Raw genomic sequence first — 17,980 nt, forward strand, 5'->3', positions numbered from 1 at the left:
AATGCTTCCTTTCCTTCGTTCTTAACGGGGTCTCCTGGAATTGAATTGGAGTCGCCTGAAATAACCAATAGAAGGAAAATACTGAAAATAAAAATGTTCAACTAATTATGTTATATATTACAAATAAAATGCTATATATCAGCTTTGAAAAGAAAACATCCACATAACTGAAGGCTAGGCTGCTGATCAAAATATAGAATATGTGACACTGGGCAATCTCTATAAAATCTAAAAAATGTGTATGGGGTCATGAGAAATTGATGTAAAAATGGGGTCCCAGGCCAAAAAAGGTTGGCAACCACTGCTTTAGACAGTCAAAACACATTACTCAGGAATGTACATGGGTTTGTCGCCTATTTTTGTGAAAATTTCCTTGCAATATATCTCACAACTCAACATAGACTAGCCTATTTATCTGGCCTAGTATGCACACATTTCTGTTGACCATATGGTGTTTTCAATGTGTGAGGGTTGGATTCCAAACCAAAATGGCACGACATAACAATGCATGACAAAAGGAAAGTTATATGTGACAGTTTACTACGGCAAAAAAAATAGGCTACAAGTACAAAAGAGGTTGAAATAAAAGATTAAAAGATAATTTAGCCAGCATCAGGAAAAGCAGATAGTATAGTTCTCAGAACAACAAAAAAACAACCAAACATAACGTTGTGTGGAGGTTATAGTGTAACCAAATGATAACGTTTCAGTTGGTTAGTTACCTCAACGTTTCGGGGACGTTTGGCTTCGTTAGGTTTATGCATAACCATGAGGAAACGTTCTCTAAATGTTAGTTGTTGGTTACGTTCTAACAAACCTTTAGAGAACCATAGGCTAACGGTACATTAACGTTCTGTGTTACTGTGTTACTAGGGATGCACTTTCACTTTACTTAAGTATACTTAATAAAATGAACTTGAAGTATACTTCTTTTTGATAAGGGATGTCATACTCTGTGTATGTAACAAATAAATTTGAATTTGATTAGTTGATTAAACAAGTGATTTCATTCATGGCCTGTTGCACCACCCTCATACAGATGTATACAGAATCTGCATATTATGCTGATGATTTTGCTGTTATGGGCTGAACCTCTACCCTTGTGGCTTGATAAGCAGCGCACATGAGCAGAACACAACAGTGATCTAACAGGTTAGGACACGTATGAGGCACAGAGTAAACTTTCAGACAGAGGAACTGTGACATCACGCCAGAGGGTTTCATTTACAAAGATAGGTGAGTGAGTTCTTTCAATATTTACAAGCAGGTTTCATTTAAAGTGAACAACTGAATATTTTCACTATTGCTGCACTGTCATACTGTCGTACTCGTGGGAATACGAGCAGAAGTCAAGCTGCTTTGTGACAATGTCCTGTCTCTGTGCCAGCTATTAACATTGTACTGAGAAACGTAATCATTAAAGAAAACGTACAAGTATTCAGTTTAAAAAATACTCAAGTATCAATGACAAAAATAATATTCAAGTGTAGTACCTCAGTACAATTACTCACGTCTTTTCCACCTGATATTTTAGCTGTACAAGTAAAACTGAACTGAATTAAACTTTAAAACAGAAGATTCAGAACATGTACTACCAAGAGACAAATATATCACAATGTTTTTAAACACTAAATTACATAACATGCATTTGTAAAACATTTTAATCATAAGATAAACATTAATTTTACACTTCATTATACAATATGTTTGTTTTTTTATTCTATATGAGGACATTTAAAGTACTTTTAAAGAACACGTTTACATTTTGGTCTTTTTGTTAGTTTAATGCGGGAATGGATTTGTGAAGAAGTATGATGTTGGATCAAATTTTTTTTTCCAAACAAGCAGTGCACTGTTTTAACTACTACATTCACTCCCGCATCTTTTTATGCTTGATAGAAAAACACTGTTCAAGTTCAGTGGAAACACACACATACACCCACGTGTGCGCACACACACACACACACACACACAAACAAACAAACAAAAAAACCAAACAGCTATTTCAAATCGAGTTAAGGCAAGTTCAGTGGAACCAAGGTGCAGATCAAATAACCAACATGCAAAACATTTAGAAAGAGTTCCAGTAGCAACGGAAGCATAATATACCAAAACCAGACAAAATTACAGCCTCAGAGAGAAGACACAAACCACGGAAATGGGTCAATGCACCAAACAAGAAGACAACATCAAGGAAATGCTTGCTTTAGGATTCATAAATATCTGCGTGGCTGTTCGACTGATGTTTTCAATTATCTGAGGATAGTGTTGTAACATTGCTTCTCACTGGACCCGAGACGGATATATATATTTTTTTAAAGTAAAAGGGTCATCTCACACCAAACACTGACTTTGTTTCAGTTATTATGGCTCACTGATTCCTGTTTATAGTATTTTTTTAACATTGAAACATTTAATTTCATTATTTTTCAGTCATTTTTGTTCTACAGCATTTCTTTACATGAGCCTAAGACTTTTGTACAGGACTGTACATCTTGTTCCAAATGATATCTGTGTTCTTGTACAATTAATACATCTAGCTACAATTATCTGCTGTAAAAGAGTAAAGAAAAATAATGACAATACAACACCAGGACTTGCCCATTACATCCCCAGGAGGACTAATTTTATATATATATGTATGTATATGTGTTACAAGTCATAAGTTTGTTTTTCTTACAGAAATTGCAGGTATTTTATAAATGATTGTTTGTGTAAAGAAAATCTCTGTCCTGTCTGACCTCAGGTTTAATCCTGAATAATAGCAGCAGTGATGAGTGTTCATGTAAACATTATTACCTATAATAGATTATTCTCTCTAAAGCAGGTTTCAAACAAGATGTCATTTGTTTTGACATTTAAAAGAAGATAACATTTTTTGTCGTTCAAACAACAACATAGTGCACTTCTGCCGCACGCGACCATCAATCTAACCCGTGATTGCGTGAGATGTTTGTGCTCCTGCACATGCGCAGTGCAGAAGCTGGTTGTGGCACGAGCTGAGTGTTGTTATTGTTGAGGTTTGAGTTCGGTCCATGACGGTGTGTGTAGGTTGTTTGTTTGTTGAACATGATGAGCGCTTGAGGAGACCTGGCAGGTGAGCATCTCAGGTAATGATCAGGTAAACACTGACTGCTCTAAAACCCAAAGCAGGTGAAGTGGAGCTCGCAGTCTGGACTCGGATTTGCTTTGGTTTGTTTTTTTCGGAATAGAGTGAGTATTAATTAATATTTCATTCCGAGTTAAAGTTGTATATTTATAGTGAATAAACGTCGCAGTGTGTTTTTGTACCGAGCCGCACCTCGCTTTAATTCTCTCAGGGATAAAGATGATCGATCCGCCGGGCGTGCTTTGGGTCGAGCTCCAATTTAAGGAAGAGATGAGTAATTAGGGAACGTGGGTCGATGAGGGTCATTGACGGCGTTTTGTCGCCACCTTGTGGACACTTATGAGTAACATCTCGTCTCTTTACATTAACGTGATTTTCTGATTCTAAGCACAAAAACAACAACGCTGTGGCAACTCTTGTAAATGAAAGGTGGAATTAATATGAAAAATATAATTCTACTTTTAATACTCACTCACTGTCCACTTTATTAGGAACACCTGCACGTTCATGCGTTTATCTCATCAATCACGTGGCAGCAGCACAATGCGTAAAGTCCTACAGATACAGGACAAGAGCTTCTCCGCGGCTTTAATCTGGGCAGGGTTCTTGGTAACACATTGGCTGGTTTGTGGTTTTTAAGAAAATGCTGATCACCTGGGATTTTCACACACAACAGTTGAAACAGAATGGTGTGAGAACCACCGAGCGAGCGACAGTTCTGTGAGTGGAAACACCTGGTGATAAGGTCAGGGGAGAACGAGCAGACTGCTCTGAGCTGACAGGAAGGATATAGTAACTCAATCACTCTTTACAACCGTAGTGAACAGAAAAGCATCTCAATATGAACAACACATCAAACCGTGAGGTGGATAAGCTACAGCAGAAGACGACAACCACGTCAGGTTCCGCTCATCAACCAAGAGCAAGAATCTGAAGCCATCATGAGCACAGACTCACCCCCACTGAAAGACCAGGGAATTTTTATTTTTTCTGATCTTCAACTGCTGTAAAATCCTGTATCTGCAGGTTTTATGTGCTGCTCTGCTACCGCATGATTGATTAGATGTTAGGATTGTGCTGCGTGCTGTTCAGATGCGTTACAAGGAGTACTCCGAGGACAAAAAGAGAGCAAACCACATGAGTTAAATCAATCTGGTTTATTCTCAGTCATGCCCCAATGCGCAGCTGCGCGTCGGGGCTTTATATACTCTGCGTAGGGAGTATCAGCAGTGGAAAGTTACGGAATGTGCTTTGCACACTCAGTATCAAGGTCACACAAGAGTTATGCACAGTTCAACAGAATGTTTCACACAAAAACATAGACAAAATCAAGATATGAAACGGGAACAGAACATGTGGAAATGCAAAATGTACAGAGCAGCACGTACTGTATTGTAGCTGGCCTAAAGTAAACCCTAAACTGCTACACTAAACGACAGTCACCCTTGGGCCGCGCATTTACAAGAGTAGGTTTAGGAGTATTCAGGATTATATTCTTACAATCCCCTCTTTAATACTCTGACGCAAGCCCAGAGTATTATTCACACCCCAGTCTTGGCCGACACAGGGACATAACCTGTGTGCGAGATCATCATATTAACCTCAGAGTAGTTAGACGGGGCTATTCGGACCGGAAAAGGATCGCTGCTGTCATGGGGTAACAAAGAACACACATAACAGGGTTTACTCATATTCATTGATGTTTTTACAGTGAAGTTTATATATTTCCAAAACTCGTTATCCCTTGGGTCCCGGTGTATTGCTTGTGCGGGTAACCCTGCCCCAAGCGTTGAGATCAGCACGATGATGAAGAAAGTCATACTGGTCACTGACTTTGTTCTCTAATGCTCACAGGGTGCAGACGGCGAAAAATGTCACAGGCTCCCGTGCTTTTCAGACTCTTCAGCCCAGAACTTTGCAAGACTCACCAACCATCCCCTCTTTGTAGATCAGCCGAAACTGGATTGCTCCAGATGCTGGAAGGGGATCCCTGAAAAGGCCGTCAGCTATTGTCACAGCAACTTTCTGAAACACAGAAGTCTGTTAAGCATCAACAATATAGATTTCTATTACATTGGAGCCTTCTTTATTCTGCTGGCATGGATCCACTGTGGAAAAAGGTCCGTTAGCACAGCCGTGCGAGTTACAGCGAGTACATCGGTGGGCCCACTGTAGGGTGACTCCTCCATGGGAGCGTTTAGTTTACCGAATCTCTTTACTAAAACTCTGTCCCCTACCTCAAAGGGGTGAGTGTGTGCCTCTGGAATGGGAGGCTTTTTGGAATTTACTCTCGCCCAATACTCATCCAGCACCCGCATGAGACCCACCGCGTACTCGCTGAGATGTACTTCAAGATCACCCGTTCCTATAACCTGCATGCCTCTACGCCAAGGGACAGGAAAGGGGCGTCCCATGACGAGCTCGTACGGAGATAAATTGTCGAGAGCGACCTGAGCAGTCATGCGCATATCAGCGAGGACCAACGGTAAAACCTGGACCCAATTTTTCGTGCCTGCGTCTTGCATAGCCTTACGCAACTTACCCTTAATCGTTCTATTCGCGCGCTCCACAATGCCAGAGGACTGTGGATGGTATGGGATATGAAAACGCCAATTGATCTTGAGGTCTTTACATAGCTCCTGCGTTACCTTAGAGGTGAACGGCGTTCCCTTATCAGAGTCAATTCCTACCGGAAGACCGTAACGTGGGATAATTTCCTGTGTAAGTTTGTTCACTGCTGTTCGGGCGTTCTCTTTGCTACACGGGAAAGCCTCAATCCACCGTGAAAATTTGTCAATCATGACCAAAAGGTATTTGAACGGGCCCTGCTTTGGCATGTGAGTGAAGTCGATCTGCCATTCTTGGAAAGGCGTGTCGGGTATGGGAAGGTGCTGATGTACCGCGCCTGGTTTAGATAGATTATTCTGGGCGCACGTTAAACACTTGTCCAGAATGTTGTGTGCGTCTGTGTGCAAATTATTGATGCAGAATGTTCTGTTCATATCCTCCACTACCCCTCTTCGGCCGCGATGAGTGGGACCATGGAACTCGCGGACGAGAAAGGGAGTACAGTGACGAGGTAAACAAAGACGGCCCTGTGCGTCAAGCAAAACGCCACTCTTCTCTGTCGCGCCCTGGGCGTCCCAGAACTGCGTATCTGCCACAGAGGCCGAGGCCTGGATAGAAATGAGATCTATGTCAGGTAAGACAGCGCTAACCATGCGATCAGTAGAAACTAAAGCGCAATTAAAGCCTGGAGGCAGGACACCGAATGCGGCTGCAGCTTTAGTGACTTGATCAGCGAATGAATTGCCCTTTACTTCAAATGAGTCCCCTCTTGTGTGCGCGCGTGTCTTAACAATGGCCAACGTGCACGGAAGGAGACAGGCGGTGATTAAATCAGTAACAAGTGAAGAATGAGAAATGGGCTTACCGTCGGCTGTCGTAAACCCCCGAGACGCCCAAATGCGGCCGAAGTCGTGCGCCACGCCGAAAGCGTAGCGTGAGTCGGTGTAAATAGTAACGTCTGTGTCTTGAGCCAAAATACATGCACGAGTCAAAGCATAGAGCTCCGCAGCCTGAGCAGAAGAAAAAGGTAAAGAATGAGCTTCAACAATTTCATCAGGGAGGCGACAAACAGAGTAACCACACAGGAACACACCATCCGCAGGGCGGGAACAGGAACCATCTACAAAAAGAGAATCGCCTGTGGAAAGAGGGGTGGAGTGTAAGTCTGGGCGGATGCTAGTCTCAAAAACGATATTAGAAAGACAGTCATGTGAGTCAAACGCAACATCGTCATCCTGTGAGTTAAGAAGACGCTGAAGAGCGTGGGCGACAGAATCAAACGACGAGGAGGGCTTAACAGTGAGATGCTCTGTGGCCAAAAGAATAAACTCATAGCCAGAGCGACGCTGAGCAGACAAATGCTGAGTGCTAAGATTCCGCAGAATGTACACGACGTCATGTGAAGTGTGTAAAATGAGCGGATGCGACAAAACAAGTTTTTCAGCGTCCGTGACCATGAGAGCACACGCAGCAACAGCCCTAAGACAGCCAGGAAGCCCTTGTGCCACAGCGTCAAGAGTTTTAGACAGAAACGCGCAAGGTCGCATGCCCCCCCTCGTGCTCCTGAGCCAGCACCCCAGAGGCGGTCCCCTTCCGATTGCACACATACAGGTGAAACGGCAAACGATAGTTCGGCAGCCCGAGAGCAGGGGCGGAGCACAAAGCTTGCTTCAGAGCCTTGAAGGCCGTTAGCCTGTCCTCAGTCCAGACCAGGGGCTGAGTCAAAGGATCTGAGTGACTTATAGCTGAACGCAAACACTTGTCATAGATTGAACAGTCAGGGATCCATTGACGACAGTAATTGATGAGGCCCAGAAATGCCATGAGAGCGTGCTTGGTTGCAGGTACCTGAGTGTCCATAATGACTTGAACGCGTTCCGGGCTAAGCCTCCTGGAACCCTGGGAGAGGTCATGTCCCAAGTAGCGAACAGTTGTGAGGCAAAACTGCAACTTCGTGCGGGAGACCTTGAAACCCTTCTGCGCCAGGAGTGTGAGGAGAGACAATGTGGCGGCAGCACAAGCGCCTTGATCCTCCGCCGTTATCAGGAGATCATCCGCGTACTGGAGCACCGTGGAGCCCCGGGGAAGACAGAGATCAGCCAGCGCGTCCCGCAATACGGCAGTGAAGACCGCCGGTGAGTCAATGAAACCCTGTGGCAACCGCGTCCACGTGTATTGTCTTCCCCTGTGTGTGAAAGCAAACAGGGGCTGAGTCTCATGGCCCACAGGAACACTGAAAAAGGCAGAGCACAAATCAATCACAGAGAAATAAGCATGGTCACACGGAATAGAAGACATAAGAGAAGGAACGTCAGGGACCACTGGAGCCACGGGAACGATGAGTTCATTTATTTTACGTAGGTCTTGAGTGAGGCGCCATGTGCCATCCGGTTTTGGGACCGGGTTCACTGGGGTGTTATACGGGCTGACACAAGGAACCACGACACCTTGCTGCAAAAGAGATTTTAGAATATTGTCAATACCATTGAGCTTACTAGGAGACAGAGGGTATTGTTTAACATAAACAGGTGTAGAGTGTTTAATAACAGCTTCATACGGAGAGCAGCTCACAGAGCCCACATCGTCCTTATGATCCGCCCACAGGGTGTTAGGAAGAGCAGAGAGAACAGGGGAAGGAGCTTGGGACGTACAAGCAGCGTTCAGAATGTTATGTGGCAGCACAGAACTGGATAGGGCAAAAACATCAGGCGGAGAAATACCTAGTTAACTGCTCGCGCAGGAGCTGCAAAGCATTCGGTGTGTCCCTCCAAAAAAAATATCGACACGGTGCGCTGACGCGGACGGCCACCTTCCTGAGCCGGAGCTATTTCTTCCTTTATATTCACAGCGACGTCATTTCTAGGTTGCAACACATCGACTATTTCGAGCAAACGCTCCTCATCATATAATCTGTGTCAACTGATGAGGTGTTCAAGTGTGCGAGCTGATCTGAACAGAGCTGCCAGACATACACATACAGAGGGCTTCCAAACCCATACTGCACACCACACATTTCACTTACTTCAATAGTTAGTCCATCTGGAGTGGATGTGAGATTTACTTCTAATTTGCACATTAAATCATGTGCTAACAAATTTACTGGACATGTATATGAGATGAGGAATGAGTGGGACGTAACTATTCCTCCCTCGCTTTTCATGGGAGGTTGACTGAGAAAGTTTGGTTTTGGAATAGTCTTTAAAACAGGTCTCGGGGTGTAAACACCCTTTGATTTATCCCATACCTTCTTCATGTCAAACCATTTCTTTCGTAAATCATACGGTGCGCTGAAGCAAGGAAGCCTGGATTAAACGTCCCATCACGGGATACGATGGAATCTGAGGATTTGCCTCCGTCCACCCAGCCAAATTGTCCAGCCACGGCGTAACGTAATAGCCTAAACCACACTTATTCATCCATTCCGCCGGGGTGTCTGTGACCTCAGGTTTAGGATACGAGCTCCCCATCGTACAGTAAAGCAAACGGATCTGAACAGAAACAAACAGCAGATATTTATCTAAATTTCTATAGCGCGCTCTTCCTGGACTCGAACCAGGGAAAACCAAGCCCTCCTTAGGGCGCTACACAAATTTCTATAGCACGCTCTTCCTGGACTCGAACCAGGGAAAACAAAGCCCTCCTTAGGGCACTACGGAACTACTTCCAATCAGGTAGTCAATCAAACATGTCTTACCTGATTGAGAGTATCACGTCGGGGTCACCAAATTGTTAGGATTGTGCTGCGTGCTGTTCAGATGCGTTACAAGGAGTACTCCGAGGACAAAAAGAGAGCAAACCACATGAGTTAAATCAATCTGGTTTATTCTCAGTCGTGCCCCAATGCGCAGCTGCGCGTCGGGGCTTTATATACTCTGCGTAGGGAGTATCAGCAGTGGAAAGTTACGGAATGTGCTTTGCACACTCAGTATCAAGGTCACACAAGAGTTATGCACAGTTCAACAGAATGTTTCACACAAAAACATAGACAAAATCAAGATATGAAACGGGAACAGAACATGTGGAAATGCAAAATGTACAGAGCAGCACGTACTGTATTGTAGCTGGCCTAAAGTAAACCCTAAACTGCTACACTAAACGACAGTCACCCTTGGGCCGCGCATTTACAAGAGTAGGTTTAGGAGTATTCAGGATTATATTCTTACATTAGATAAATGCACAAATGTACAGATGTTCCTAATAAAGTGGATGGTGAGTGTTTGTGTATCTGAGTGTTAAAACTAGAAGTACATTTTTCATATTAATTACTGATCACATCTTTAAATCAGAGGGCGGCACGGTGGTGTAGTGGTTAGCGCTGTCGCCTCACAGCAAGAAGGTCCGGGTTCGAGCCCCGTGGCCGGCGAGGGCCTTTCTGTGTGGAGTTTGCATGTTCTCCCCGTGTCCGCGTGGGTTTCCTCCGGGTGCTCCGGTTTCCCCCACAGTCCAAAGACATGCAGGTTAGGTTAACTGGTGACTCTAAATTGAGCGTAGGTGTGAATGTGAGTGTGAATGGTTGTCTATGTGTCAGCCCTGTGATGACCTGGCGACTTGTCCAGGGTGTACCCCGCCTTTCGCCCATAGTCAGCTGGGATAGGCTCCAGCTTGCCTGCGACCCTGTAGAACAGGATAAAGCGGCTAGAGATAATGAGATGAGAATGAGATCTTTAAATCAACAGGTAGCCAATTTACATCCGGTGTATGTTATTTATGATTAGATTATGATGAGTATTTGGATTGTAATTAATGTTTAAATACATCTTCAGTGTTGTACTTTCAAGTGAACATCAGTTACACTCAAGTATCTTTCAGTGGAATTTATACACACAGTAGTTATTACACTCGAAGTACATTATAAATATACTACTGTGTGTACTGATGGCATATACGCTATGTGGCCAAAAAGTATGTGCACCCCTGACCACACCCATCTCAAGTTTATTTGTATAGCGCTTTTGACGGTAGACATTGTCACAAAGCAGCTTTACAGAATTTTAATGACTAAACATGAGCTAATTTTAGCCCTAATCTATCCCCAATGAGCAAGCTTGTGGTGACAGTGGCAAGGAAAAACTCCCTCAGACGACATGAGGAAGAAACCTTGAGAGGAACCAGATTCAACAGGGAACCCACCCTCATCTGGGTGATAACAGACAATGTGATTATAACATTTTTAACATGAAGCCAGTTTCATTGATGTTACAGTGGTGCTTGAAAGGTTGTGAACCCTTTAGAATTTTCTCTATTTGTGCATAAATATGACCTAAAACATAATCAGATTTTCACACAAGTACTAAACGTAGATAAAGGGAACCCAGTTAAACAAATGAGACAAAAATATTCTACTTGGGCATTTATTTATTGAGGAAAATGATCCAATATTACATATGTGAGTGGCAAAAGTATGTGAACATCTAGGATTAGCAGTACATTTAAAGGTGAAATTATAGTCAGGTGTTTTCAATCAATGGGATGACAATCAGGTGTGAGTGGGCACCCTGTTTTATTTAAAGAACAGGGATCTATCAAAGTCTGATCTTCACAACACATGTTTGTGGAAGTGTATCATGGCACGAACAAAGGAGATTTCTGAGGACCTCAGAAAAAGCATTGTTGATGCTCATCAGGCTGGAAAAGGTTACAAAACCATCTCTAAAGAGTTTGGACTCCACCAATCTACAGTCAGACAGATTGTGTACAAATGGAGGAAATACAAGACCATTGTTACCCTCCCCAGGAGTGGTCGACCAGCAAAGATCACTCCAAGAGCAAGGTGTGTAATAAGTTGGTGAGGTCACAAAAGACCCCAGGGTAACTTCTAAGCAACTGAAGGCCTCTCTCACATTGGCTAATGTTAAGGTTCATGAGTCCACCATCAGGAGAACACTGAACAACAATGGTGCACATGGCAGGGTTGCAAGGGGAAAGCCAATGCTCTCCAAAAAGAACATTGCTGCTTGTCTGCAGTTTGCAAAAGATCACGTGGACAAGCCAGAAGGTTATTGGAAAAATGTTTTGTGGACAGATGAGACCGAAATAGAACTTTTTGGTTTAAATGAGAAGCGTTATGTTTGGAGAAAGGAAAGCACTGCATTCCAGCATCAGAACCTTATCCCATCTGTGAAACATGGTGGTAGCAGTATCATGGTTTGGGCCTGTTTTACTGCATCTGGGCCAGGACGGCTTGCCATTATTGATGGAACAATGAATTCTGCATTATACCAGCGAATTCTAAAGGAAAATGTCATGACATCTGTCCATGAAGTGAATCTCAAGAGAAGGTGGATCATGCAGCAAGACAACAACCCTAAGCACACAAGTCGTTCTACCAAAGAATGGTTAAAGAGGGATAAAGTTAATGTTTTGGAATGGCCAAGTCAAAGTCATGACCTTAATCCAATGGAAATGTTGTGGGAGGACCTGAAGCAAGCAGTTCATGTGAGGAAACCCACCAACATCCCAGAGTTGAAGCTGTTCTGTACAGAGGAATGGGCTAAAATTCCTCCAAGCCGGTGTGCAGGACTGATCAACAGTTACCGCAAATGTTTAGTTGCAGTTATTGCTGCACAAGGGGGTCACACCAGATACTGAAAGCAAAGGTTCACATATTTTTGCCACTCACAGATATGTAATATTGGATCATTTTCCTCAATAAATAAATGACCAAGTATAATATTTTTGTCTCATTTGTTTAACTGGGTTCTCTTTATCAACTTTTAGGACTTGTGTGAAAATCTGATGATGTTTTTGGTCATATTTATGCAGAAATATAGAAAATTCTAAAGGGTTCACAAACTTTCAAGCACCACTGTATAACTCTTCACTGATGGAAACATATGTGGTTCCCCCCAAAACTTTTACCACAAAATTGGAATCTCACTGACTGCACCTCAGACCTTCTCACCAAACATCAGTGCTGAATCAGAATTAAGTTTATTACGGAGTACGTTCTCACATACAAGGAATTTGCTTTGGTGATTGGTGCTTGAACAGTTAAGATAGCGCAATAGAAAATATATAGTAGAGAAAAGTAGTTATATAAACAAATAAAAAAAATAAGAATCTTAAAATATATAAGTTTGAAAAGTGGACATATATAAGGGGTATGTGTATAGGTTGTTTTGAAGTCCAAGCTGTACAGTATGTTCTGGAATGTGCAGAAAAACATGTCACAGGATGAAGATGAAGAAGAGTCATGGCATGAATGTGTGAGAAGACGAGAATATGTGCAGTGGGTTAAATAAATAACCAAACTGTACAGCATGAGCCAGAATGTGCGATAAAGGTTCACAGAATGGAGATGTAGGACATGACCTTGAAACATGCAAAATCACAGTTCAGGGACGAAGTGCATTAATGTCACAGAGTGAGAGTGTGAGGTTCGAGTCTGACCTTATTGATGAGGCAGCATCAGTGTGGGGGGGATGGCCTTATGGCATGAGGTTTTGGTTCTAATGGCCCACAACCTCCTACCAGAGGGAAGTGGTTCAAAAAGTGTGTGTCTGGGGTGAGAGGGATCGGCCACAATCCTTTCTCCTGTCCTCAGGCTCCTGGACTCGTACAGGTCCTGAAGAGACAGAAGGTTGTAGCCAATCATTCTCTCAGCAGAGTGAATGATGCGCTGCAGTCTGCCCTCATTCCTGGCAGTGGCAGCAGCTTACCAGACAGTGATGGAGGAGGTGAGGATGAACTCATTGATGGTGGTGTAAAAGTGCACCATCACTGTCTTTGGCAGATCGAACTTCTTCAACTGCCACAGGAAGTTCAAGTTTTATTTGTCACATATAATTACAAGTAATTACAGTGAAATTCTTATGTACCTTAGGTCATTGAGAGTATAAAAATATATAGATAAATTAAAAACTATAGAAATAAAGGGAAAAAACCTCTAAAACTATATTAATGAGTGGAAACAAGGAAGTACATCCTCTCCTGTGCTTTCTTGGTGAGAGAGCAGGTATTTGTCTCCTGCTTAAGGTGCTGGGTAATTATAGTGCCCAAAAAGTGGAAATACTTCATAGAGGATACTGGAGAGTCAAACAGGGTGATGAGGGAAGGAAGGTGTGGCAGATCTCCTCCTGAAGTCAAGGTCAAGGTACACTTTATTATCCCACAGGGGGAAACTCATGTGGTCAATATTGCATGTCTCACAAAACATATAGTATACAACAGATAACAAAACAGACAGTAAACATACCACATTACAGACATGGTAGACATACAGAAACATATCATAAAAAGTCAATGGAACAAATAAAGAAAAAATAGAAAACACAAAGAGAAAAAATAGAAGAGCTATGACCTTACATTGCAATACCAGACAGAATTGCATGGATGTGCAGAGAGATAAATTCACTTAAAATACAATAGTACATATACTAGGTCTATTGTTATATAGTCTAATTGCTGTAGGCACAAATGACTTATGGTACCTAGTTGTCCTGATTACTCGCTGCAAAATTCTACCATTTGACCTGCTATTCATAAACTTCTGAAACAAAGGATGTGTTGAATCATCAAAAATTTGCTCAATCTTTTGTAAAATAAGTTCATTATACAGCTGAGTTGCAGATACCTGGTCAACTCCGATGACCCTACTGGCTAATTTAACAATGCGCTGTAATTTCTTATGGTCCTGTGCATGCATATTTCCAAAAGTGCAAATTAGGCCAAAAGACAAGACACTCTGCAAAAAAGCTTTGTAGAATAGTTGGAGAATGCCACTTTCTGATCTAAAAACTTTTAATTTCCTAAGAAAAAACATCCTTTGTTGCAGTTTCTTACACTTGGTCTGCACACTGATTTAAACACAACTTATCAATTTCAATTCCTAAATACTTGTAAGATGAGACCCGCTCTATCTGTTCAACATTAATCTCAGATGGAGATACAGTTATTCCTTTCTTACTGAAATCTATTATTTCTTTTGTTTTCTTTACATTGACCAGTAGAAAGTTATTTGTACACCACTTAAAGGTGGGGTACGAGATGTTTTTCAGGAGTAATTTTTTCCATATTGCTTGAAAAGCTCCTCACACCCATGTTGCAAGCAGTACAATAGAAGGTTTGCCCCAAAAACGAAATATTTTAATCCAGTCTACAGTGTAAAATAAAGGAGAAACGCCATCCAATCATACCGAGGTACCACCTCAAAATGATTGGATACTGACATGTCAATCAGACTGAAGCCCGAGAAGCCCGGCCCTTCTCTGTGTGTGTGTGAGAGCGAGCAGCCCCTCCTCCAACCTGCGCGCGCTGAGGAGGGAGAGACAGAAATGCATAGAAAAAGGTTCCTCCAAACAATGGGGATTTACATGAAAACGGAAGGAGATATTCACAAAAGTCTTTCACAGTGAGTGCCACAAGGCTTTCCTGAACAAACTGATGTAATTTTTTTGTCTGTAGTGTAAAAAATGAGGTCAATAGAGCGAGTTAAAAACGAGTGACTTTTCTGCTAAGTTTATAATGGCAGTCAATGGGCTGAGCGCCTGTGCTCTCTTCACTTTCAGGCTTCTCATTCAAAATCTGCAAGTCCTATCGTGTAGGTAGACACATTGTGTGCATCGGGACAAGTGTGGCTACTACTTTTGAGAAAATTGTGTGTGGAGTGAAAATTGGGGCTGAAAACACACAGTTTAAATGAGAAAGTTTGAGCTATTTTTCCAATGCAATAGACACCCATTATAAGGCTGATTTTCTCAGGCTTTATAAGGGGGAGGAGGGGTGGAGACACGGGGGGGGGGAGCATGGCGAGGGCGGGCGTGTTTCTTTTCAAATTATGGCTTGCAGGAACCGTTATTCCAAAATCTTGTACCCCACCTTTAATGAAGCCTTGAACCTCCTTTTCAAACCCTTCAAGAGATGAAGGGTTGGAATCTAAAAAGCCAACCAGTGCTGTGTCATCAGCATACTTAAAATAGGTATGAGCTGAAGAGGATGCTTGGCAATCATTAGTATACAATGTGTAGAGGATGGGTGATAGTACGCAACCCTGTCATGCTCCAGTATTAATGCTTCTGAAGGCCAATTTATGCTGACAACCCAGTCCTTGCAGATAGCGTCACAGACAGTGTCTGCGTAGCCCCCCCACCTTCGCAGACGCTCTGTGCGCACCTCCCAAAAATTGTGACCACTGCAGAAGCCTCGCAGACAGCATCGCAGACAAGAGGGCTCTGATTGGTCCACTCTACATCCGCTGTACACGCACTTCCGCTTCCCTACTTTCCCGGTTTGGTTTGTTTTCACGACCGCCATTTTTAAAAACACGAGCGAAGATGGAGCAGCACGAAGAGCGGTTGATCGAGGAAGTGAGGAAGTACGTACATCTATACGACTCCAGTTCTAGTCATTATAAGTAACCGGAGGATAAACCCTCCACTAACCACACCCACCAACTACTCCTAGCAATTTCGCGACTTCGCGCCCCCTTGCGTTGTGGCAGTGAATAACATCGCGCACGCCTATTACTCCCCGCTCAACAATAAATTACAACTGTCTGCGAAAAGCTATCTGCGAAAGCCTTGTCGCAAGAGCATGCAGAGGCCTTGAGAGAGGAGATGTGTGAGTTAAATTTTACTTGCTGACTGCGGTCAGTCAAGAAATCATAAATCCATATAATAATTCTAGGATTTATTCCAAGGTGTAATAGTTTCCTCACCATCAGATGCGGCTGGATTGTATTAAAAACACTGCTAAAATCTATAAATACAGTCTTAACCAGGCTCCTAGCTTGCTCAAGGTGCTCATACATATTATTAATCAAGGAAAGAAGTGCATCCTCAACCCCCCCCTCTTGGCACGATAGGCAAATTGGCAAGGATCTAGTAGGTGTGAAACCCCAGAAAGGAGCTGTTTTAAAATAATTTTCTCAAAGCATTTCATCACTGTAGATGTGAGTGCCACTGAGCACAAGTCATTAAGTTCGATAGGTCTATTGTTCTTGGGCACTGGCACTATTAATGACTTTTTCCATTGACTGGGCACCACACCAGTGTCTATGGACAGCTGGAACAGCCTCTGAAAAGGCTGTGCCAGCTCATCTGCGCACATTTTTAGTGTTCTACTGCTAATACTGTCAGGCCCACTAGCTTTATAAGGATTTATACATCTAAAAAATGCTTTGACCTCATCAGTAGAAATCTCGACACCCACACCCACCATGCCTCTGACTTCCATGCTAGCCAAACACTGTTCTGTTTTAAAATCATGTGTATCAAATCTACAATAAAAGTTGTTTAACTCATTAGCCATGTCAAGCTCATTCTCCACTGCCATAAGATTATTCTTAGGCTTGTACCCTATAATTGCTTGTACCCCTTGCCATGCTCTTCTAGTATTATTTTTAAAAAACCCATCGAGTTTACGTTTGTATGCTGCCTTACAGTCCCTAATCAAATTTTTAATCTTCCTCTGTACAGTTTTTTTGTCTTCCCTATTTCCCCCGAACTTAAACAAGTGCTTCTTTTGATTAAGAACGTGTTTTAATTCCAGAGTCACCCATGGTTTATTGTTGGGGAACAGTTTGATAGTCTTTTTGGGTATAATTGTGTCCTCGCAAAATTGTGTGTATCCAGCAATAGCAAACGCTGCATCATTAACATTGTCAGTCCCATCGGTCACTACATCCCAATCTGTATGCACAAGACACTCCTGAAGTGCGTCAGTCGCAGTAGTAGTCCAGCATTTAACCTCCAGCTTTTTAACCTTCTCGCGCCTAAGCCGAGGCACATAGGCAGGAGTTAGTCTAATCATGTCGGGGTCCGAGTTTCCCAGACCGGGCAATGCTTTAGAGTAGAATGCGTCCTGTATGTTGCCATAGCAGTGGTCAAGGCAGGCTTTATCACGAGTGGGACAGGTGACATATTGCTGGTATGTAAATAAGTGTTCTTTTAGGCTACAGAGATTAAACTCTCCCATTATAAAATTAGCCGCATCGGGAGCATCTGCCTCTGCCTGCAACACAAGTTCAAAGTTCATGAAGCATACAGTGGTGCTTGAAAGTTTGTGAACTCTTTAGAATTTTCTATATTTCTGCATAAATATGACCTAAAACATCATCAGATTTTCACACAAGTCTTAAAAGTAGATAAAGAGAACCCAGTTAAACAAATGAGACAAAATTATAATACTTGGTCATTTATTTATTCAGGACAATGATCCAATATTACATATCTGTGAGTGGCAAAAGTATGTGAACCTTTGCTTTCAGTATCTGGTGTGACCCCCTTGTGCAGCAATAACTGCAACTAAACATTTCTGGTAACTATTGATCAGTCCTGCACACTGGCTTGGAGGAATTTTAGCCCA

At 42.7% G+C, this 17,980-nt stretch overlaps 3 protein-coding genes across 10 annotated transcripts in view; 2 read left to right on the plus strand and 1 right to left on the minus strand.

Annotated features, from left to right (window-relative positions):
- Positions 1–17,980, plus strand: part of LOC132882239 (NACHT, LRR and PYD domains-containing protein 12-like) — a 1,431,284-nt gene that overhangs the window by 1,291,008 nt on the left and 122,296 nt on the right. The window lies entirely within an intron of this gene.
- The window catches only part of LOC132882243 (interferon-inducible GTPase 5-like), an 81,554-nt gene continuing 64,702 nt past the window's right edge, over positions 1,129–17,980 (plus strand). Inside the window, exon 1 of the mRNA XM_060915523.1 lies at positions 1,129–1,236. The gene's annotated coding sequence lies outside the window, so the exon portion shown is untranslated. The remainder of the gene's footprint in view (positions 1,237–17,980) is intronic.
- On the minus strand, positions 5,148–9,389 carry LOC132882238 (protein NYNRIN-like). The gene is made up of 3 exons (XM_060915502.1): positions 9,372–9,389; positions 7,526–8,128; positions 5,148–6,687 (listed from the first exon to the last, which is right to left on the minus strand). The coding sequence occupies exons 2-3, from the start codon at positions 7,973–7,975 to the stop codon at positions 5,179–5,181; spliced, it is 1,959 nt and encodes a 652-aa protein (XP_060771485.1). The 5' UTR covers positions 7,976–8,128; positions 9,372–9,389; the 3' UTR covers positions 5,148–5,178.

Source organism: Neoarius graeffei, chromosome 2, assembly GCF_027579695.1.
Source record: "Neoarius graeffei isolate fNeoGra1 chromosome 2, fNeoGra1.pri, whole genome shotgun sequence".
Classification (NCBI taxonomy): domain Eukaryota; kingdom Metazoa; phylum Chordata; class Actinopteri; order Siluriformes; family Ariidae; genus Neoarius; species Neoarius graeffei.

Bases quoted from the DNA above. Each gene is read 5' to 3' on its own strand.
- LOC132882238 (XM_060915502.1), bottom strand. From the start codon at position 7,975: ATGTCTTCTATTCCGTGTGACCATGCTTATTTCTCTGTGATTGATTTG. The intron at 6,688-7,525 runs GTACCTGCAACC...TCTTCTGCTCAG, and splicing joins AAGTCATTATGGACACTCAG to GCTGCGGAGCTCTATGCTTT.